The 21,613-nt window shown below is 67.7% G+C and overlaps 1 protein-coding gene across 2 annotated transcripts; it reads left to right on the top strand.

Moving 5' to 3' along the window:
• Positions 1-3,097: 3,097 nt before the first annotated feature.
• On the top strand, positions 3,098-21,392 carry PLEKHH3 (pleckstrin homology, MyTH4 and FERM domain containing H3). Of its 2 annotated transcripts, none has more exons than XM_037887090.2 (13): positions 3,098-3,409; positions 9,978-10,033; positions 13,104-13,192; positions 13,980-14,174; positions 14,523-14,680; positions 14,989-15,112; positions 15,836-16,133; positions 16,905-17,112; positions 17,484-17,611; positions 17,967-18,087; positions 18,569-19,018; positions 19,478-19,669; positions 19,887-21,392. In XM_037887090.2, exons 1-13 carry the CDS (start codon positions 3,263-3,265, stop codon positions 20,082-20,084), a joined length of 2,364 nt encoding a protein of 787 aa, XP_037743018.1. In that variant the 5' UTR covers positions 3,098-3,262; the 3' UTR covers positions 20,085-21,392. The 2 variants fall into 2 exon arrangements, with proteins under 2 accessions (XP_037743018.1, XP_037743017.1); XM_037887089.2 differs by having other exon boundaries at positions 17,484-17,620.
• The last annotated feature ends 221 nt before the right edge of the window (positions 21,393-21,613 follow it).

The raw sequence follows: 21,613 nt of genomic DNA, 5'->3' as shown, positions 1-21,613 counted from the left end.
AAGTGTCTTTCGCTGATTATCATGCAAGCTGGCGGCTGGAGACAAGTAGAAGAACCAGCAATCTGGGCACAGCCCATTCCCCAAACCCCCAGAGCCCCACTCCCCCCCACCCCCACAGCCTCCTCCCCACAGCCCCTAGCAAGAGCCGAGACCCCGGCCCCTGATCAGTGGCCAGCTGCTCTGCACAGCCCCAGCCTGTCCTGTCCCTGCAGCCCATGGGAGTCTGCTACACGGCTGCTCAGCTCCCTGCCCCAGCGAGCCAGGCGGGATAAAGGCCCCGTGGCCCAGGCTGGCTCAGCCCTGCTGGGAGCCCCGTCTTCTGAGCCGCCTGGGAGAGTGGGAGGAAAGCTGGCGAGCCCGGCTATTTCCTGTGTGCGCAGCCCGGCCCCCACTGGCTGCTCCCAGAGACATTTTTGACCCAGCAGCTGTAGGAAACCCAGTGCCAGAGGCCGAGGGATTTAACCCCTTCTGAGCCAGGGCAGGATTCGGGAGGAATAATACAGCCCAGAGACCAGCCAAGCCTGCAAGAACTCAGGGCGTCTGTCAAAGGAGGCCAGCCCAGGCCATGAGGTGCCACAGCCTTGGCTGCCGGTTTTGCTGCAAGTGGATCCTGGTATTTGAGCGCCGTTCTGGTACCAAGGGCCCAATCCAGCTGAAATTCATGTAACTCGGGGACTGTCTATTTGGGAGGTCGCCCAGGGCTTGCTGCCTCGCTGCAACCGCCAGTGTAAACACCCGGCCCAGAGGACTCGTGCTGCTGCAGCTTACCCCGGTGTCAAACGGCTTTACCCCTGTGCAGGGCATCTACCCTGGGGTTTACAGCAGGGCAGCTGTATTACCATAGCAACCCCAGGGCAGAAATCCGCGCGCGGTGGTCTCAGGATCCCCCATCTGCCCCGCTGAATTGCAGACTCCGTCACTGCCCTGGAAAGGAGCTCTGTGAACAGCGCTCAGAGGCCTAGGCAGAGGTAACTCTGCCCTCCCCACCTGCTGGGGGTGCTGGGGAGAGGTCCAGCCTCTTCCAGTGTTGGGGAGGACGTAGCATCTTCCCAGGAAACAACTGTGTCTCGCTGGGGGGTTGTTCTCTCTAGTGTTTCCCACTCTTGTTGGTGCTTGGAGCTTGTGGAGTTGGTTCTAAACTGCCCCAGCGCACGTGGGAACCGGTCACGGCACCTTCGAAACGTGTCTCGTGCTGGCTAACATGGTGACCAATGTCTTGGAAAAGACGGAGGGCCTGGGGATGGACAGAAGGGGTGTGTGGGGGCAGATAAGGGACTGGTTGTTGCGTTTTGCAATATTTTAGATTTGCTGATTATTCTCTGTTTGCAGCCCTGCCACGGGCTGGAATCTGCCCGTTTATCATGTCGGGCAGATCTTTGTGACGATGTCCCGGTCAGAACTAGTGACCAGAGAGCAAGTGTGAAAAGTTAGGCGACTATATAAGACAAAGCCCCAAATATCAGGACTGTCCCTATAAAATCGGGACATCTGGTCACCCTGGTCAGAACTGGGTTGAGTTTCCTTTACTCTGGGGTTTCAGAAAGTCCTTTCCTTCACGCGGCCCTTTGGAAAATCGCTGCAAGTGTTTGCTTGTTGCTCATACACAGATGTGCGCACACACATGCACCTGCATTTAAATGATGCTAAGGGGCTGCTGAGAGAAATGTAGAGTGAAAGTAGCTGCTCCCCTCTAGCTCAACATATAGTAACCCCAGTGGGTGGTCTGACAGACCCTGCTGCCCCTCCGCACCGCAGGGAGAGAGCAGCAGGTTTGCAGTGTCAGTTTGAATTGGATTTGTCATTACTTCTGGTTAGAATTTTTGCATGTAGATTAAAGAGCATCTTGGTGTGGGGGCTGGGTCAGATAGTAACCCTCTCCCCTGCCATCTGGCGCACCAACACCCACAATTCCCCTCCCATTGTTGTGTGTCTCCTAGCTCTGTCCCAGGCAGAAATCCCACAAGCTGCAGCTGGAGTCCCCTGCTATCCCGCAAACTTCCCTGACACTGTACAGGCAGAAAAGCATGTCGTTTTGTGGAGTGACTCAGTCAGCTGATTCTGGCTTCTTGTTGTTTGGTTCTTGTGCAGTGTTTATTGAAAGCCAGCCAGAGGTGAGGGGTGGCTTACAGCAGTGGGTGGGCGAGGTTCTGTGGCCTGCAGGTCAGACTAGATGATGATGATCCCTGCTGGCCTTAAAGTCCCTGAGTCTCTGAAAGGAAATAAGCACCAGCCCCCAGTGCTCTCCTGGCTGCACCAAACATTTTGCAAATGGTCATTTTAAACAAATGGATTCAATGGAGCCAGTGAAGCCACTGGGATCAGCGAAGGAAGTGCTTTGTTTGTTTCTCTTGCCTCTTAAGTCATAACCTTCTAACCAGGAGCTGCTGAGAGTCTGGAGAGGGCCGGATTTCTGCTCCCCTTTCATAGCACCAGGCCCTCTTGTGCGAGTCCAGCATCCTTCTCCGGCCCAGTGATGTCAAAATCCTCTGCCTGTGACATCAGCCATCTCCGTGGCAACCAGCAGTGAGGTCACAATAAGAGGATTGTGGCCTCCCAGCAGGGGCCAGGGGCTGAAGAGACCTTGGCACACAGCTCTCCGGGTGGGGGGTGAACTCTCACCCTGGCACCCTCTGCTCTGCAAGGCTCTTAGGGAGCGGGGAGCAAGTCCCCTTCCCTCCCCAGGGGCACCTGCCCTGAGCGGGGCGCGGGGGAAGGACTAGTGCCGGGGGTTGCTATGGCCGGGTGAGCTGCCAAGTGGGGTCCCAGCGCTGGAAGCCAAAGGCTCTACCCAGGACCAAGCTCGCCTCCTGCATCATCCCCTGCCCGGAGACCCCGAAAACTCAGACGCTCTTTGCTTGGCCGGGGGGGGAATCACAGACACAAGCGGCCAGATTTTTCCCGTGGGGAGCGCGCGGAGGGGGGGCACCGTCCGGGCGCGGCAGGTCCGCGCTCCGCCCGGGCAGGGCCCCCCCCCGGCCGGGCTCATGATGCAAGAGGCCGGGGCGGCAGGCGGGGCTCCTCGGGCACCTGCCGAGCGATTGGCCGGGCCCCATGACGCGCCTGCCCCCTCCCCGCCCGGGGGCGGAGGGAAGCGGGCCGGGTCCCCCCAGCCGGAGCCGGAGCCGGGGGAGCGGCCCGCGAGAGGCCGAGGGTGCCCGGGCGCATCAGGGCTTCGCAGCGCGCAGGGCTCCCCGGCCCGACGGGCGCGCAGCGGCAGCGCCCGCCCCGCCCTGCCCGGCGCGGCTGGAGCCCGGGCGGGGGGATGCCGTTCCCGGGCGGGCTCTGGTGGCTGCTGTGCTGTCGGCAGGGCTTCACCCTGCTCCGGCGGGACTATGGCGAGCCGGACAAGGAGCCGGACGGGGAGGCCGAGGAGGAATCGTCCTTCGAGCTGCGGAGCAAGGGAGCCCAGGTGGGTGCTCGGCGCGGGCCGCCCGCTGGCGGGACGCGGCTGCTTCGGGCGCTCTCCGGGGGCTCAGCGCTGGCCCGGCTCCCCGGCGCCGCGGGGTGCGCTCCCGCAGCCCCGCACGCTGGGGCCGGGACGTGGGAAGGTCCCGGGGCCAGGCCCCTTCCCCCCCTCACGGAGCCGCTGCCCCCGCCGTCCGTGCGCGCTGCTGGCTCCCTCCTTTGGAGCCTGTCTCTGCCCGGGTGGGGGGCGCGGGACGGGTCCCGAGCTGCGCTCAGCCCCGGAGAGGGGCCCGGTGCCTCGGCAGGGCCAGCGGCAGCGCTGGGCTCTGGTGCCCGCGGCCAACGGGGGCTGAGCGCGCGGTGGCTGGGGTCCCTGTGCCCTGCGGGGAGATACAGCCCCGGGTCCCTGCCCTGTGCGGGGACCCCCAGCCCCGGCTCATGGAATCCAGGCACCCCCTGCCCTGCCCCGTCCATGGAGCCTGGGGGCAGGTTGAGTGGCACCCTCAGCACTGCGGTGCTGTTAGCCCGACCGCTCCCAGCCCTTTGGGGAAGGGGTGGCACAGACCCTGGGGCACCCCCCTCCCAGCACCCCTGAGGAAGGGAGGTGGCATCAAACTGTACATCAGGAGAGGTGGGCGTCTGCTGGGTCCTAGCTTCCTTGAGGGCCTGCCGCCCCAATAGTGCGAGGGTGTCGAGGGACCCTGCTGGGGGTGCACTGGGGCTCAGAGGTCTCCCCAAGGCTCTGTTATGCCTGTCCCATAAGGGGCGGCCCTGGGAGGGTCGGCGGCCCTTCTGGCTGCTGGAGCTGCACTTACAGGCCCTTCACCCTGGCACCAGCTGTGGCTACAGGGACCCTTCTCCAGTAGCCGGGAAGGCGGGAGTTGTCCCCTCGCCCCTGGGGCTGGGTCGGGCCTGCAGCTCTGTGTGTGGCAGTGCCCGGGGGAGGGGAGGGGAGGGGAGGGGTCAGTCTGGCGCTGAGTTCACGGCCTGGAGTTTGACTTGCCCCCGGTGGGTTACACCATGTTTCTTTGCATCAGTTTCCCAGCGCTTTCCTAGCAGCCTGCATTGCAGTCACCTCTTCCCACCTTCCCAGGCAGGCAGCGCCATCCCCACCAGCTCTGCAGAGGACGTGCTGAGGCATGCACCCCGAGCTGGCTGCAGCCTTTCAGCAAATGTTGCTGAACTTCTCCCTGCGGTTAGAGGGGCTGGCTGGGCCCTGGGGGCCCTGGCTCCATTTCCTGGCTCAGCCCCAGGCTCCCAGTGCTACCCTGGATAAGTAGCTCCTGGCCAGCTTTCCAGAGAGCCCCGGGCCAGATTTCCACAGGCTCAGCCCCAGCAGATGGGGCTGGGTTTACAGCGGGCTGCTGAGTTCTCGTGAAAATTGTGGCCGGTCTCTCTGGGCCTTGGTTCCCATTCCTGTGCCTGCCTTGTTCCCTCAGAGAGCTCTTTGGGGGCAGGGCCTGTGTCTGTGCAGAGCCTGGCTCAGATCTGGGGGTGCTGGTAGCGTGGCTGGATCCTGCTCCCCCTCCTGTCTCAGAGGGGTCTGTGCAGAGCCTGGCATGACGGCCTGGCTCTGGCTGGGGCCCCTGGGTGGTGCTGCTGTTGCTAGCCTAAAAGGGGAGAAGCCCCAGGCCTGCTTCCTTCGGGGAGGGACCTCGTCCCAGGCTTTCTGGAAGCCCACGTCCGCTGTCCACTGGTGCGCCCTTGGCCGCGGGTGAGCCGACCCCCTCGGGGAATTCTCACCAACTGGGGAGGTAAAGGGGCTGTGGCATGGGTCAGACTGTGTGCAGGGAGGCTGTGATGCCCACCTAGGACCAGGCTGCCCTCCCGTGGTGGTGTGTGCAGGAGGGGCGCGGGATGCTGTCTGACTTGCTGCCTCTCTTGCGGTCGGTGCACAGGGTGTGCGTCTCCCCCCTCGCCCCCGGGACCTGGCCCTGGCCCAGGCCCAACCCAGCAAGGTGATCTCAGCGGAGGTGCGTGTGGTGCTGGCAATGAGGAGAGGAGCCCCGAGCTGCCACCGCGTGTCTGAGGCTCACCAGAGCCCTGGCTCATCCTGGGCCTTAAATAGAGGGTTCTGGGCTGTTGAAAGGGGCCAGAATCCTTCACATAACTCCAGAGCAAACAGTGTCTCTCCCTGCTAGCTGCCAGCTCCCCAGTCCACACCATCGCCCCCTCCCCTGACTGGGGGCAGCGCTGGAGGACAGAGGGCGCTGGTCTCTGTACCCTGAGCTCTGTGTTCCAGGCCCCCCGACTGCTGCTCACCAGCTAAGGAGGCTGGGGTCTGTCCCAGGTGCAGGGGGAGTGGGAGCTGCTTCTTCTCTCCTGGAAGGACCCAGGTGATCCTGCCCCTTTAATGCCGCTTGGTGCTGTAATTCAGAGCATGTGAGAGCTGGTGCGGGGGCCCCGGTGCCAGGCCCCTGGGGGCCGAACGTGTGAGCTGGGAGCTAATCCTGCACCCGGCGGCGCTGGGGAGCGGGCGGCCCCACATTGCCTGTCTGATCGCCCTGTGCAGCCTCCTCTCGGCGCTGTGCTGTGGCACCAGCCCCACAGGCTCAGATCTCCGGCGTTCTAGCTGCCCGACGACGGGGCCGGGGGAGCAGAGGGGAAGGAGGGGTGCCTCTTTGCCCCAGGGCTGCTGGTGGATGGAGCCAAGTGCCCCTGCAAATTCCTGGCTAACCAGAATGACGGGGGGGTGCGGGGGGGGGGGGGGGGCTGTGCATGTGAGCAGGGCGGTGCAGTGCTGTGCATGTGAGTGGGCCCGGGGTGGGGTGGGGGCTCAGGGGTGTGAGCTGGGCAGGGGTGCTGGGTGTGTGAGCGGGCCCTGGGGTGGGGGGGGGGCTCGGGGGTGTGAGCTGGGCAGGGGTGCTGGGCGTGTGAGCGGGCCCGGGGGGGGGGGGGGGGCTCGGGGGTGTGAGCTGGGCAGGGGTGCTGGGTGTGTGAGCGGGCCCTGGGGTGGGGTGGGGGGCTCGGGGGTGTGAGCTGGGCAGGGGTGCTGGGCGTGTGAGCGGGCCCTGGGGTGGGGTGGGGGGCTCGGGGGTGTGAGCTGGGCAGGGGTGCTGGGCGTGTGAGCGGGCCCTGGGGTGGGGTGGGGGGCTCGGGGGTGTGAGCTGGGCAGGGGTGCTGGGCGTGTGAGCGGGCCCTGGGGTGGGGTGGGGGGCTCGGGGGTGTGAGCTGGGCAGGGGTGCTGGGTGTGTGAGCGGGCCCTGGGGTGGGGTGGGGGGCTCGGGGGTGTGAGCTGGGCAGGGGTGCTGGGCGTGTGAGCGGGCCCTGGGGTGGGGGGGGGCATGTGAGTGGGGCGGGGAGGCTCGGGGTGTGTGAGCGGGCCCCGTGGGGAGGGGCTCGGGAGTGGAGGGGGCGCTAGCCATGTGAGTGGGCCCTGTGGGGAGGGGTTCGGCGGTTTGAGCAGGACCCGGACGGGGGTGGGGGGGTGCTGGCCGTGGGAGCAGGCCCAGGCAGCTTCTTACACTGCAGCCTCCAGGCAGTGTCGCTGGGCTCGTGTCACGGCTGCAGGGGGCTGAGGTGTGGGGAGGGCCCTGCGTCGGGGCAGTGGTCAGGCGCAGCCCCCATCTGGAGCGATGTGGGGGCAGGGATTGGGTAGCTCTGTCCCTCTTGACCCAGACATGGAGTGCCCAGCGGCTCGAGGGTGCTGGGGGTCCTGGATACCCAGCCAGGGTCCCCCCCATTCCTCAGCCTGTCCTGGGATCTGAGCCCTGGTGCTGACCTCGGACGCTGGTGCAGCAGCCCCTGGGCTGGCCTGTCTCTCCCGGCGGAGCCTGCTGGGGAGCGGAGCTGCCCACCCCTCTGCGGGGCAGGGAGCAGCAGGGCCGGGGTGCTGAATCCCAGGGCAGAGGCCCATGGTTGTGGGGGGGCTGCCCCCAGTGCAGCAGAGAGACCGGCCAGGCCAGTGAAATGCCGGCAGCGACCAAACGGCCTCGCAGGGCCCCAGTGGCTTTACGGTGCTCCCGGCCCTTGGGCTGCCCATGGACCTGCCAGCTCCGGATGGTGCCCAGACTACGGGGCTGTTGTTCCTCGTCGCCATCAGAGCACCGCAGGGCGAGGCTTGGTGCCAGTGCGGGAGTGGCGGGGCCGTCCCAGGGGTGCGTGGAGACAGGTCATATTGCAGTGCAGGGTCTGGCAGCGCCTGCGGCCGCTTCCTCCAAGCCTGGGGAAGCTGCTGGTTTGCCCTGGGGCTGCCCTGTGTGGAGGAGGCTGATAACGCTGGGGACTCCCTGCTGTTTGATAAGGAGACTTCATGCTTCCCCTTCCCCAAGGCCTGTGCGAAGGGGGGCCGGCTCGGGGGCCCGGGGGCGCTGGTGGCTGCTCTGCCTCCGCGTCCTGCTGGGCTGGGCTGAGCAGCGCGCTGGGCCCTGCCCCCGCCGTGCGGTCTGTGGGGAAGACGTTATCAAACCATGACGGGTCATGTGCTGTGTGGGGCGTGGCTGCCCTGCCGGGGCCCCCGTGAGCACCTGTCTGTGCAGGCCGAGTTCCCAGCTCCTGCCCAAGCCCCAGGGCTGATACGTGTGGGGCTGGGGAGCTGGGGTTAGACACACCTGGGCACCTGTCACCGTTCCGCTCCGCAGGACTTGCCATCAGCGTGGGCCATGACGCCCCGCGTCGCCCCGGGGGCAGAGCCCGCCCCGCGTCGCCCCGGGGGCAGAGCCCGCCCTGCCCTCCCAGTGCCCCTGGCGCTCCCAGTGGCCGCTGCCCAGATGTGGCCTGTGGGGAGCCCGGGGAGTGGTTTTAGAGGGGGCTGTCTCTTTAAGTGGGGGGTCCCTTTCTCTGGGGCTGATGAGTGTTTCCCTGCCGGGGAGGCAGGCAGCAGAGCCAAAGGAGTGACTCCTCCCTGACCTCGGTGCCGGGGACCTGCCTGGGCCCCGGCTGTTGCCTGCCCCTGGGGAGCTGGGCTGGGTGCTGCGGCTAGGTCTGGGCAGCCGCCTCGCCAAGCACCCCACCGACCGACCGGCCCCGGCTGTGCTGGGAGCCCCCCCACCCCCCATCGTGGGAGCAGCCGCCGCAGCCCTGCACGCTGGGGCCTGGCTCCTGCCTGTTATTTATATCGCTGGGAAAGAGCCCGCGGCTCCCCCGCAGCTGGGAGGCAGCCAAGGCCCCGTGGCTCGGCTGAGGATCTTCCGGGAAGCTGTTCGGGGAGTGGGGAAAATCCTCCCCTGCTCTGTGGCTGGGTGCAAGGGGGCCCCAGCCAGACCCCCCCCTCCCCGCCCCCAATGCTTCTGGGGCTGAGAGGAGCCAGGCTGTCAGTGCAGGGGCTCTGGTTATATTGGGAACAGGTGCTGCTAATGCCACAGGTCAGCCGAGCCCTCGTCCCCCAGGGCCGCGTCTCAGTACCTGCTGGAGTCGCTCCCCCCGCCCCCACCCCGCCTCTCCGTGACTCTATTTTTAGCTGCAGCCTCCTTTCCTTTGCATCCAGTCGCTCGCGTGGCCCCCCCCACCCCCCAAACTGTGAATGGCCCGTCAACTCGGACAGGGCATGGGGCTTCCTTGAGGGGGTTTGTTCTTACTCTGCCTACATCTGCCAGTGCCCCTCATTCCCGACTTGCAGCCCCCTGCTAGCCCAGCCCTGGGCTCCCCCGCCCCCAGCTCTGACTGGACCAGTGCCCCTCATTCACAGCCCCCTGCTAGCCCAGCCCTGGGCTTCCCCCCCAGCTCTGCCATTGCCCCTCACTCCTGACCCACAGCCCCCAGCTAGCCCAGCCCTGGGCTTCCCCCCCAGCTCTGCCATTGCCCCTCACTCCTGACCCACAGGCCATTGGTATCTGAGCCCTGGCCTTCCTCCATTCCTCCAGCTCTCCCCGTGCCCCTCAGTCCTGACTTTCAGCCCCCTGCTTTCTCTGCCCTGCTCTCCCCCTCCACTCTGGAACAGTGGGACTTTCTAGTCTGGGGGGTGCCCCCCCACCCATGCTCTGCGGATGCCCTTTGGTGCTGCCTGCAGTGTCGCTCCCCCCCGGCCCCATCTCGGTCGTCAAGGCCCAGAGCAGGGAGGGATGGGGCATCAGTAAAGCCAAGCCCTGCAGCTGGGGAGGATCCAGCATCTGTCCAGCTGCTGGGCTGGGGTCTCTGCCCATGGCTCTTGCGGTGCAGAGCCCCCTTGACGCAGGCGGGAAGTCGGCAGCCCCAGGGACAATGGGACTTTGTGCTGTGAGTGTGTTACCCAGCAGCAATCTTGTGCAACGCTGCACAGGACAGAGCCTGGCGGGGTTGGCTGAGGATCCAGGGCCTGCTCACCTGGCCCTGGCCCCCGAACCCAGCCGGGGAGCGGGGGGGAGGGGCGGATGGGCCCCAGGCCCCAGCCAGCTTGGGGGATGGGCTGGCTTTGTGGGTCACTCGCTTCCTCCTTTCATGGGGAAGTGGCTTGGGATGGGGACGTCACCCGCTCCCATGGCAGCGGCGGGCACAAGCCCCCCTCCTGAGAGGGGCTGGGCCCGGGGCTGAGACCTCTGGCCGATCCTTACGTGAGGCCTGCTGTGGGGGTGAGTGGGGCCGGGGTAGGTGTGGGGTGTTGGCGCGCGTGGCTGGGGATCTGGGACTCTAACGGCACCTCTGCCTTTGCTCCCCAGGGGCCACTGCCGCTGAGCCTGACCCAGCCTGTCCGCACCGGCAGCGGCCCCGAACGGTGAGTGACCTGGGCCTGGCCACCCTCGGGCACCCAGCCTGGGCCCAGCGTGGCACCTGCTCCCCTGGAATGGCCCGGCAGTGGCAGGAAACCCAGCGTGGGGCCCAGGGACGGCCCCTGGTTTGGCTCCTCGGCTCACAGGCTGCTTGAGCACCGGGCCCTGCTCCCGCTGCCTGGCCATGCCGATAACCAGCTGCCATGTGGCTGGCCCCTGGCATGGTGCCCCCTTCCCCAGGGGCCTCGCAGCCGGGCTAGGGGGCTGGTGGCGCAGAGCCCCTGCTGGGCCCCCTGCCCTCTTTGCCAATAGGAGGCGGAGGCCCTGCTCCTTGCCCCCGGCCCTGCCCCCTAGTGATGACACCCCCAGCCCCTGTCTGCCATCCCCTCTGGGCCCCTCTCCCCGTGGTGTAGGCTCGCTGTGGTACCCAGCCCTGATCCCCAGGTGCCCCCATCCCGGGCCGAGCTCCTGGCCCCCGACCACTCCCAGATGGTCTGAGCTCCCCCCAGGCTCTGCCCCTGCTGAGCCGGAGTGGGGGTCACAGGGCGCCCGACGGGTTCTGGCTTTGCCGGAAGGGGAGACTATTGTGGGGCAGTGCCCAGGTGCCAGCCCATCGGCACTTGGCTCTGCCGGCGGCCCCGGCTCTCGGCAGCGGGTCCCGCTGCCTGGCCCTGCCGGAAGTGACTCACGGCTCATCTGTTGCCCACCTGGGCCTTGGTCGTGAGTGGGATGGGGGTGGGCAGCAGCTCCTTATCCAGGTGGCAGGCTGGGGGAGGGGGAGAGACAGGGTTGGGGGCAGGGCCTCGCTGGCTCCCTGCGTCTGGGTCACGGCCCCCAGCCTTGCTCCTTGCCTGGCCCTGGCCTTTCTCGTCCCCTCAGACAGCAAGGGCAGGTCTCAGCCATGGTGCCCCCGACCCCATGTATGGGGAGAGGAGAGGCAGCAAAGTTCAGTGGGTAGAGTAGTGGGCTGGGAGCCAGGACTCCTGGGTTCACTCCCTGGCTCTGGGATGGGAGTGGGCTCCAGTGGGTTAGACCAGGGGAGCTGGGAGCCAAGACTCCTGGGCTCTATCCAGGGGGAGCAGGGTTGAGTGGGTTGGGGTGTGTGTGTGGGTGTGGGTGTGTGTGTGTGTTTGGGGATGGGGGGCTGAGAGTCAGATCTGACTCTTGGGGCAACCTTGGGCATGTCACCGCCCTTCTCTGCCTCAGTTTCTCTCCTGCGGAGTGGGGATCCGAGTGGCTGCCCCAGGAGCTGTTGGGAAGCGCGAAGCCTGTAACGATGCCTGGGTGCTGTGAGGGAGCTGCCCTGGGTCTGCACCCACAGGGGGTCACGGGCAGGGCTCTTGGAGCAGAGCCGGGAGCTGGGATGCTCCTGCTGGGGTCTGGAGGGCTGTGTCAGGGCCCCGCGGTGGGGAGCGTGGGGGGGGGTCTGGTTTGGGCAGCAGGGTCAGGGCCCCGTGGTAGGGGGGAGCATGTGGGGGTCTGGAGGGCTGTGTCAGGGCCCCGCGGTTTGGGGGTAGTGTGTGTGTGGGTGTCTGGTTTGGGCGGCAGGGTCAGGGCCTTGCGGTTAGGGGGGAGTCCAGAGGACATTGTCAGGGCCCAGTGGTGGGGAGCGTGGGGGGGGGGTCTGGTTTGGGCAGCAGGGTCAGGGCCCTGCGGTTGGGGGGAGCTCGGTGGCGGGGGGGTCCGGAGCGCTGTGTCAGGGCCCCGCGGTGGGTGGGAGTGTGTGTGGGGGGGGCCCGGAGGGCTGTGTTAGGGTCCTGCAGTGTGGGGGGGGTCCGGAGGGCTGTGTCAGGGCCCCACGGTGGGGGGGGAGGGGTCCGGAGAGCTGTGTCAGGGCCCCGCGGTGGGGGGGGAGTGCGGTGGGGGGGTCCGGAGGGCTGGGTCAGGGCCCCGCGGTGGAGGGGGAGCACGGGGGGGGGGTCTGGAGGGCTGTGTCAGTGCCCCGTGGGGGGAGCGTGGTGGTGGTGGGGGTCCGGAGGGCTGCGTTAGGGCCCCGCGGTGGGGGGGAGGGGTCCGGAGGGCTGTGTCAGGGCTCCGCGGTGGGGGGGGGGGAGTGTGGTGGGGGGGTCTGGAGGGCTGTTGCAGGGCCCCACTGTGGGGGGGAGCATGGTGGGGGGGGTCCGGAGGGCTGTGTCAGTGCCCCGTGGGGGGAGCGTGGGGGGGGGGGGTCCGGAGGGCTGTGTCAGCACCCCGCGAGGGTGGGGGAGCACGGTGGGGGGTCCAGAGGGTTGGGTCAGGGCCCTGTGCGGGGAGCGTGGGGGGAAGGGTCTGGTTTGGGCAGCAGGATCAGGGCCCCGCGGTGGGGGGGGTGGTCCCGAGGGCTGGGTCAGGTGCCGGCGACGCTGCCCCTTCAGCCCCTGCCACCAGGGTTTTTCTTGGTGGTTCATTTTCCGAATTCCTTGGCAGGCGCGCGGGTGAGCAGGATATTTTTAGCCGGGGTTATCTGCATCTGAGGGCTCGGCTGCTTTCCCACTGCGGGCAGCGGGGGACGGGGACATTTCTGTCCTGCTGGCTGGGGGGCCATTCCCCTCTGGATTGGACTGGGTCACCCCCTGCCCCCGCCCCACTGCGTGCGAGCTTTACACGCTCACTGGGGGGGACCGTCGGGGGCCGAGATGACCCCTCTTCTCGTCTCGGCAGAGGCCAAGTGCATGGGACTAGACCCCCCCAGGGGTGGGGCTGGCTTTGCAGCGGTTTGTTGGGTGGGGGGCTGGGATGACGTGAGGCATGAATCCCCCTCCCCTGCCAGGGCCCCTCCCAGACTCCTTGGTGAGAACTTGGGCGTTGGCAGGGTCTCCCAGGGTGCCCGTTGGGCCACGCTGGGGGTGCCCCCTGTCTCCGCTCAGGCCAAGGCAGGCGGGATTCTGCCCCCTCTGGGGCCAGCGTTGCCCCCTGCCTCCAGCCCCAGCCTGGCTGAGAGCCGCGCGGGCCAGGGGCTGAGTGGAGCTGCTGCCAGGTGGCCTGTGCCAGCCTGGTGCCCCGGGCGAGGGAGCTGAGCCCTGCCTGTGCCAAGCTGGGTGCGCAGGGGCCTGGCTGGTCCTGGGGCCCCTTGCTCACCCCCTGTCTTGGTCCCAGGTCGCTGCCGGTCTCGGAGGAGATGCGCAGCCTCATCACGGAGAAGGGGCCGGGGCCAGTGGAGGATGATCCTGATGCCATCGTGAAAGGTGGGAGAGGGGCTGGGGGGGGACCCAAGGGGCAGACGGACGCCTGGGCAGTTCCCTGCTTCCCGCGGCGGGTCCCTGGGGAAGGGGAGGGCTCCACGCTGGCCCAGCCCCGCTGGGATTTGAACTTGGGGCTCCAAGGAGCCTGGGGTCTTGAACTTGCTCCTCAGACGCTGTCCCACCCCGGCTGGCTCCCACTGCTCTGGGCTGAGGCTGTGGGCACTTGCCAGGGGCCCGGGAGCCCTGAAGGCCCCATGTCATGGCCCAGGACCAGCCGGCTTCCTGTGGTTGCATAAGGCGCTGGCCAGACGTGAGTGGCGGCTCCCTGGCTGGAACCCCCCCTCCCCCCCCCCGAGCTGTAATGTGGGGGAGCAACAGCCAGGCCAGCTCTGTCTGCAGCCCTGCCCCTGCCCCTCAACTGCCAAGGAGGCTCTGGAGCTGTGCGGGGGTCCCTCAGGGGCTGGACTGCGCAGCGGGTACGTGGAGAGTGGGTCCTGGCTGCCCATTGCTCAGCAGCAGCTCGCCCACCCCCCCTCAGGCCAGTTCAATCCCTTCCCCTGCACCCTCTCCCTGGGGGGGCCACCTCCTGGGGGGGCCCAAGGGGCTGCAAACCAGAACTGCCCAGGTGGAGGAGAACCGGCTGGCGGGGACCTGGGGGGAGGCCCTGGGGGAGCTCACCCCGTGTCTCCGTCCCCCCAGGCTGGCTGCCGAGGGAGGTGTGGGGAGCGCAAGTGTGGGCAGGATGGTGCTGGGCCCTGGGGGAGCTCACCCCGTCTCTCTGTCCCCCCAGGCTGGCTGCAGAAGGAGGCACGGGGGGGAGTGAAGGGCCCATGGATCCGGCCCCGGAAGTACTGGTTTGTGCTGACCCAGGACTCCCTGGATTACTACAGCGGCAGCGAGGTGGGGGCCAGGCGCCTTGGCACCCTGGTGCTCACCAGCCTCTGCTCCGTGCTGTGGCCCGACAAGCAGACCTACAAGGAGACGGGTAGGGTCCCTGCCCCAGGCCAGTGGTGCAGGTGCCGGGGAGGGTTCACCCTTAGCCGGGGCCCGGGAGGGCGTCAGTCTGGAGCACAGACCTCACCGGCGTCTGGCTCGATGTCCAGCGCGTCCCCCCGGGCTGCATGTGGCTCCCTGGCGGGGGCTGCTCTAGACACTAGCCCCTGCCCCCTGGGCCCAGCTCGGGCTGGCAAGGCCTGGGCCCAGCCGCCGGTGCAGGGGGCCAGGCCCCTGCTTTCTGAAGCTGGCTTCTGCCTGGAGCGCGGGAGGGGGCTGGGGCTGGTGGGGCGGGCGGCCCGGGGCCCGGCGGCCGGCGTGAGCGCTCTGCCCTTCGCAGGCTACTGGAGCGTGACGGTGTTTGGCCGGAAGCACGGTTACCGCCTGTTCACAGAGCACCTGAGCGAGGCCGTGCGCTGGGTGTGCGCCGTGCAGAAGGTGATCCACAGCAAGGCCCCCGTGCAGACGCCCACGCAGCTGCTCATGCATGACATCGAGGTAAGGCCGGGACGGGGGCGCGTTTGGCCGGCCCATGGCTCTCCCCGGGACCCTCCTCTCCCCTTGGCCGGAGGCCTTGCCACAGCCCTGGCCGCTCCCAGCCCTCGGATGGGGAAGCTGCTGCTGGACCATCATTGGCTCCCCGTGACCCCCCTCCCCCCCGAAACCATGGCATGCAGCGCACGGTGCCTGGGGGCAGAGCAGAGGCCCCCGGGACTGGAACCCGGAGCCCCAGCACCTGCCTTCGCCGCGCCCGTCTGTGCCTTGCCCCCTGCTCTGCAGCCCCGGCTGCTCCTTTGTCTCCGCAGGAGAACCGTGGGAGCCCGGAGATCCTGGAGCAGATCTACCGCTGCAACCCGGTCCTGCGCTACACCAGCAGCCCGCTCTATGCGCCCCTGCTGCCCTTCCCGTACGGCAGCTCCGACCACCGCGGTGAGCGGGCGGGGGAGAGCCGGGCTCTGCGGCTCCCTGTGGGGGGGGCGCTGGATGTGCTGCACGGGGCTCCATGGACGGGGGAATGCCGCCCCATGAATGGGGAGCTCAGGGAGTGGGGGGCGCTGCCCCAGGGGGGCTGAAGAGGAGCCTCCCCCTTGCAGGCCCTGTCACTGCCGTACGTCTCCGGGCTTTCGGCTGGGCTGCTGCCCGGGCCCTGCCTGTCCGTGTCTCGTGATTCTCATGCCCAGCAGTGGGGCAGCGTCCCAGCCCATGCTGTGCTGGGCTCCCTCTGTCGCCGGGGCTGGGCACAGCGCTCCTGCGGGGCAGGAAGAGGCTGGGGTTGCTTCCAGGAGCCGAACTGGGCTCTGACCCACCCACCAGCCCAGCTCTTTCCTGGCCAGCCCCTGCTGGGGGGTGGGCACTGCCCCGCTCCAAGCTGCCAGGGGAGCAGGCCCAGCGCCTGTGCCTGGAGGGTGCAGGGAGTTCCCTTCTGGCTCGCCATGGTGACACTCGTGCCTGGTGGGGTCTGGGTGGGTGTTTGGTGATGGGGGGGATCCCCATTGTGCCAGGTGCTGCCCTGTGTCCGCCCCTGGAGCTCAGTCAGGGCCGAGCTGAGGCTGAGCGAGATCCAGGGCCCGGCCCTGGGAGCGCTTGGCCAAGCCAGGACCCACACCTGACCTGCCTGGTTCCTGCCCCGTTAACCGAGCCGTCCTCCCCCAGCCCCCGGCCCCCACGGCTACATGACCCTGCGTGACGAGGCCGTGAAGCTCTTCAACTCCCTGCAGCAGCTGGAGTCGGCGCGAGACCCGGTGCCGCTGATCCAGGGCATCCTGCAGACCTGCCTGGATCTGCAGCCCCTGGTCGACGAGACCTACTGCCAGCTGGTCAAGCAGACCACGGAGCCGCCGGCCCCCGGCGGGCCGGGCAACCTGCGCTGCTGGCAGCTGCTGACGTGCATGAGCTGCACCTTCCTGCCCTCCCCGCCGGTTCTGCGGTACCTGAACTTCCACCTGGGCAGGCGAGTGCCGGGGGTGCGGAGAACGCTGCGGAGGGGGGGCGTGCTGGGGCCTGGGGGAGGGGGGGCAGGGTGTGCTGGGGCCTGGGGGAGGGGGGGCAGGGTGTGCTGGGCCCTGGGGGCCTTGGGAGGGGGTGAGGCGGTGCAGGTTTGCCCAGAGGAGGTGCTGTGTACTCGAGGGGTGAAGGGCCTTGCTCTGCAGACCCCCCGCCCCATGGGGAGCTTGGAAGAAGGCCTGGAGCAGGGGGGTACATGCCCCCTCCACTGGAGCTCTGGCCCCTCGTTCCCTACGTCTGTGTCAGCCCCTGTCGGATCTTCTGAGCCCTCAGGCTCAGTGTGATCTTGTGGCAGTGAGTTCCGTGGGCTGACGGCGCCAGGTGCCATATTTCCCAGCCCCACTGCCTGCCCAGCTCTGGTGTGGGAAACCTGACTCCTGTCAGCAGAGAGCGAATACCCTGTGAGCTCCCAGCCAGGCCGGGGGGCGAGGGGGACTGTAGTGCGGGTGGGATCTGGGCACCCTGGTCCTACAGCCCCCGGGGGAGCTGCTGGAGGACTCGCTCCGGCTTGGGGGATGGAGCGGCCGTGAGGGCTGAGGGCCAGGTGCCCTTGGTGCAGAGCAAGGGGCAAGGTCCTGGCTGCAGGCTGCCCATGTTACATCCCCTGTGGCCTGGCTCTGGGGGTCGGGAGTGATGGCAGCTGGACCCCAGGGGCTGGGTTCTGGGCAGCGTGGCTGGTGCTGCTGGTTCCCTGATGCCCCCGTGGCTTCTTCTGCAGGACAGAGAGCGAGTTCCCTGGCTCGGAGATGGCGGAGTACGGGCGCTTCATCGGGGCGGCCCTGGGCAAGACCCAGGTGCGGGAGTGCGTGCCCTCGCTGGACGAGATCGTGGTGCTGATCCAGCGGCAGGACATGCTCTGCACCGTGCACTGCCCTGGCACCTCCGCTTGCACCGTGGCCATCAGCTCCCACACCACGGCTGAGGAGGTGAGCTGGGGGCAGGTGTCTGGGCGTGATGGGCTGTTGGGGGCCCAGCATGGAGGGGAGGCTCCTGATAGGGGGCCGGCTGGAACCCCAGTGCCCAGGCTGGGGCACCAGGGTTAAGCCATGAGGGGGCACCGGGCCCTGTGTGGGGAGCAGTTGGGCTCAGGGCTGTGGTAAGCAGCCTGGGGGCTCCTGTGCAGACCCCGGCTCTGGTGCCCTGGGGCGTGAGGCAGCCCCTCTTGTGGAAGGCAGGTGGGAGCCACTGGGGGAGCGTCCGGGATTCCCCACCGTGACCTGTCTGTGTCCCTTTGCAGCCCTGAGCGCCGTGGCCCGGGGCATGTAGTCACCCCTTGGTTGCCTTTGTCTCGCCCCAGGTGGCCCGGGAGCTGGTGGCTCGGCTGGGCTTGTCTCAGAGCCCCAACGTCTTTGCGCTCTACGAGCAGAACCGGCACCACGAGCGGCCCGTGGGCAGGGCCACGCTGGTGGCCGACGTCCTCACCAGGTTTGAAAAGTAAATGTCCCCCCGTGCAGCCATCATAGTGGGGCCTGGGATGAGGGGGCTGGGGGGGACTGGGGGAACCATGGGGAGGGGAGCGGGCTGGAGGGGAGGGGGGAGGCTGAAGCCCTGAGCTGCGGGGAGCCAGTGGGAGGGGAAGGCAGGCGTGCCCATGCGGGCGGGAGGAACCAGAGTATGTGTTTGGGGGGAATGTCAATTTTCTGGGCCCCATGGCGATACGGCAGTTCTGTCGGGGCCTGGGTGGTTCGTTTGCCCCAGGAGGAGCCGGGGGGGCGGGGGTTGCATGGGTCCAGGTGTCCTGGTGCTAACGGGCGCCGTCTGTTCCTTCGGCCTCGCCCAGCCTGGCAGGGGAGGAGACGACGCAGGACTCGACCTGGAGACTCTGCTTCAAGCACTACGGCTTCCTGGACACGGAGAACGTGCCCCGGGACAGCGTGGAGTTCGCCCTCCTGTTCGAGCAGGTAGGAGCCGGACACCGGCCTGGGCTGAGCAGGGCGGCTGCTCTTGACGGGGCTCCCAGAACCCTGCCCCAGGGCGCCAGGCGAGTGGGGCCATGCTGCAGCTCTGAGCTCCTGCCACTGCATCACCATGGGGGTGTCAACCCTGCATCCTGGCCCAGGACCCCCAGTGCTTCCTGCCCCAACAGCTGCTGCACCCTACCCCAGAGGGGGCTGCATTATGATGGTTGGTGAGATGGCCCGTGTGAACCTCCAGGGGGTTGAACGGGTTCATGCATGTGGGGTGTGGAGGGCAGGCTACTCACCTGTCTCTTCCTCCCCCCCACCTGCCCCCTGGGGCTGCTCCACGGCTGAATCCCCTGCTCAAGCCCTTGTTCCCTGCTGGGACTGCTCCCTGGCTAAGCCACCCCCTCCCTACCCTCTGGACCACATCCTGGCTGACCCCCCAACTGCTCCCTGGCTGAGTCCCGCCCCTCCGCTGCAGGCCCACGAGATGGTGATCCGGGGCTACGTGCCCACGTCGGAGGACACGCTGCAGTCCCTGGCCGCCTTGCGCCTGCAGACCCTCAACAGCGACTTCTCCACGCACGCCCCCGTGCCCCGCCCGGAGGAGCTCTTCCCCGCCAACCTGCTGCACTCCCGCCTCCGGGCCTCCTGCCAGGGCCCGCCCCGGTGCTCCGGCACCCGCCTCCGTGCGGGGCTGCTGGCCGGCGCCCTGCCCTGGGGCCACTCGCTGGCCAAGCAGCAGGCAGAGCAGGACCAGAAGCTGCGGGGCCGTCTGCGCGAGGAGGGGGCCAGCGTGATGGCTGCCATTGTGGACAGGTGGAAGCTGCTGCAGGGCATGCACCGGGCCGAGGCCATGGCCGCCTACCTGGCGCTGGTGCGGGAGTGGCCGGGGTTCGGCTCCACCCTCTTCGATGTCGACTTCCACGCGGTGAGCCCCTTCCCTGGGCTGGGGTCCCGGGAGCAGGGTTGTGCCCCCCAGGCCCTGTCCCCTCTGCAAAGCCGGCAGCGAAGCACAGTGCATGCTTTCTGTAGGACCTACAGAAACAGGAGCTGCTCTGCTTGGGGGGGGCAGCCATTTTAAATTCGCTCCCCTGGGGTTTTGCATGGGGGTGGGTCACAGCTAGGAGATGAACATTTCCTGGGGGCCCACCCCCCAAGCAGGCCCCGGCAGCCACCCCACAGGAGACTGAGCCCCGCCTGGGGGAAGCCACAGCGTCCCCCCATCATTACCCTGAACTTCTCAGGGGGCATTGAGCAGCCTGACTGGGGTTGGGGGGGCAGGGGATGGAGCTGGGGCTGGTGGGGCCTGGGGGACGCAGGACTGGAAACGGGTCTGGGGGGAAGGGAGGGTCTGTGGGGTTGCCCCTGACTCTCCATCTGTCTGCAGGGCGCGGAGGGCAGCTGCCCCCAGCGCCTATGGCTGGGCATCGGGGCCAAGGCTGTGTCTCTGTACAAGCCCGGGGAGGCTGAGCCCTTCGACAGCTTCTGCTACGGCCGCATCTCGTCCTTCGGGGTGTCTGAGAGCAGCACCTTCCGCCTCTCCGTGGGGGACAGGGACCTGCTCTTCGAGTGCTCCCGGGTAAGGCCCTTGCACTCTCTCCCCTCCCCACGCAGGCGGAGCGAGGCCTCCCTGCAGCACCGGCTGGGTCGCCCCCCGCAAGAGCCCAGCGCTGGTTGCGGGGGCTGTGCAGGGACAGCGGGGGGGCCGGGGAGCCAGGGCTGAGCCCAGGGCGCCGGGCCGACCCCAGGTTTCAAGATACCTCAAGTGCCCCTGACTGGCCTTTGCTCCCCTCCAGGTGGATGAGATTGCCCAGCTCCTGCACACGTACCTCACCAGCCTGGGCACCGGGCAGACGCCCCCACGGGAGGAGCTGGCCAACGGCTGCCGCCCTGGGAACTCACAGGACTCGGGCCTCCATCCCCCACAGCAGAGACTGTGCCCAGCATCCGAGCCCTGGCGGCACCAGTCCAGTGCAGGCTCCTTCCCCATCTAGCTTGCTGGCCCCGTGTGCCAGCCCAGGTCACGTGCCCTTTGGTGGGCCCCTCCTGCACCAGCAGTGGCCCTGGCGTGTGCAGGGGGCTGGGGCTGCCCCGGGGCGGCTCGCGCCCTGCCAGCACTGTGAGAATCCTGCCCACTGGGCTGGGGAGCTGGGACATCAGCTGCTGGGGTCTGGTTTGGGCCCCGGGGTCAGAGCCCTGGAACTACGTGGTCCTGAGGAGTTGGACGCTCTGTTCCCAGTGTGTCATCTATAGCCCCTGGCTCTGAGCAGGGGGTTGGGGGTGAGGGGCAGAGACTCGCTCCCCCCACTCAGCTGTTGGGTTGCTAGTTTATTTCCTTAATTTATTTGTAGAAACGCCAGCTCCCCGCACTCTCCCTGGCACCCCCAGCTGGGTGCTGCAGGTGCCTGGCCTGGCGGGGGTGCGCCAGACGCTGCTTGGCACCTTATTCCTGGCTCTGCCTTGGGGTGTTGGTGCCTTGCCAGCTCGGGGGGACGATGGTGTGGCACGACTGGTTTGTCATGCCTGTCCCTGCCCGGGCTGGGGATTCCCCCTTGCAAGTCCTGCTCGGCTGGTGGGAAAGGTGGGGACCTCCCATGCCGCCCCTGGGTTCTGGTGATATCTGTGGGCACCAGCACGGGTGGGCCAGGCTGTGTAGCTGCCTGGGGGCCCTGAGGCTGGCCAGTTGCTGCGGGGGTGGGGTTGGCAGTCTGTTTGCTAGGACCATGGGTGGGAGGTGCAGGGGCTGCTGTCAGCGCCGGTGCTGGCGAGGGGTGTCATCTCCAGGCATCCTGGGCTGGCACCACCTGATCCCGTGGATAGTCGCTGCGGTGACTTCTCCCAGCGCTTGAAGGGTTAAGGGGCCTCTCTCCCGTCTGCCTGCCTGGGGCCGAGCTCCCCTTGGGGAGGTCCCGGGTGGCGTTCCCAGGTGCCTTTACGCTGCTCTGTGCCATGGCACCGGGCCCCCCTGCGGAGCAGAGCCCTGCCCTGGGCCCATTGGTATCTTGCAGCATCCTCCTGCCTTCCACCCCCATCCGTCTGTCTGTCCTGTGCACCAAGCACCTTCCCCCTCTCTGCCCCAGAAAGCTGCAGGCGGCCTCTGAGTGGTGGCTTGTTCCCGCGTGGGCCTGTTTCCGTGCTGTGCCGGTCAGGCCCTAGAGATGCAGTAGCTCCATGTGGGGGTGCTGTGGGCCAGGCCCAGGTTGGGGGGGCCCTTCATGGGAGGGGGGGCTCAGACCTCTCTCTGTGTTGCCTCTGTAAAGTTCCTGTTCTTGTTTTTGTAATAAACGCCCAAGGAAAGTGCAGAGCTTGCTCCGTTCCGACCCGCCACAGCCCCTGGGGAGGCTGGGGGTGGGGCTCCCTCGGGGCAAGGGAGGGATGGCAGCCTGGCATCTCTGCTGAGCTGCCACTTGTGTCCAGAATCGGGGCCTGCTTTAGCGCCCTCCCGTCTGTGTGCCTGTGATGAAGACGGGGCCAGAGCGTAACCAGGGCGGAAGCTCCTGCCTGCGTCTGCAGGGAGCCTGCG

Source organism: Chelonia mydas, chromosome 27 (assembly GCF_015237465.2).
Source record: "Chelonia mydas isolate rCheMyd1 chromosome 27, rCheMyd1.pri.v2, whole genome shotgun sequence".
In the NCBI taxonomy this organism is placed as follows: domain Eukaryota; kingdom Metazoa; phylum Chordata; order Testudines; family Cheloniidae; genus Chelonia; species Chelonia mydas.
The sequence above is the reverse complement of the archived record's forward strand: the minus strand, read 5'-3'. Positions and strand labels throughout refer to the sequence as shown.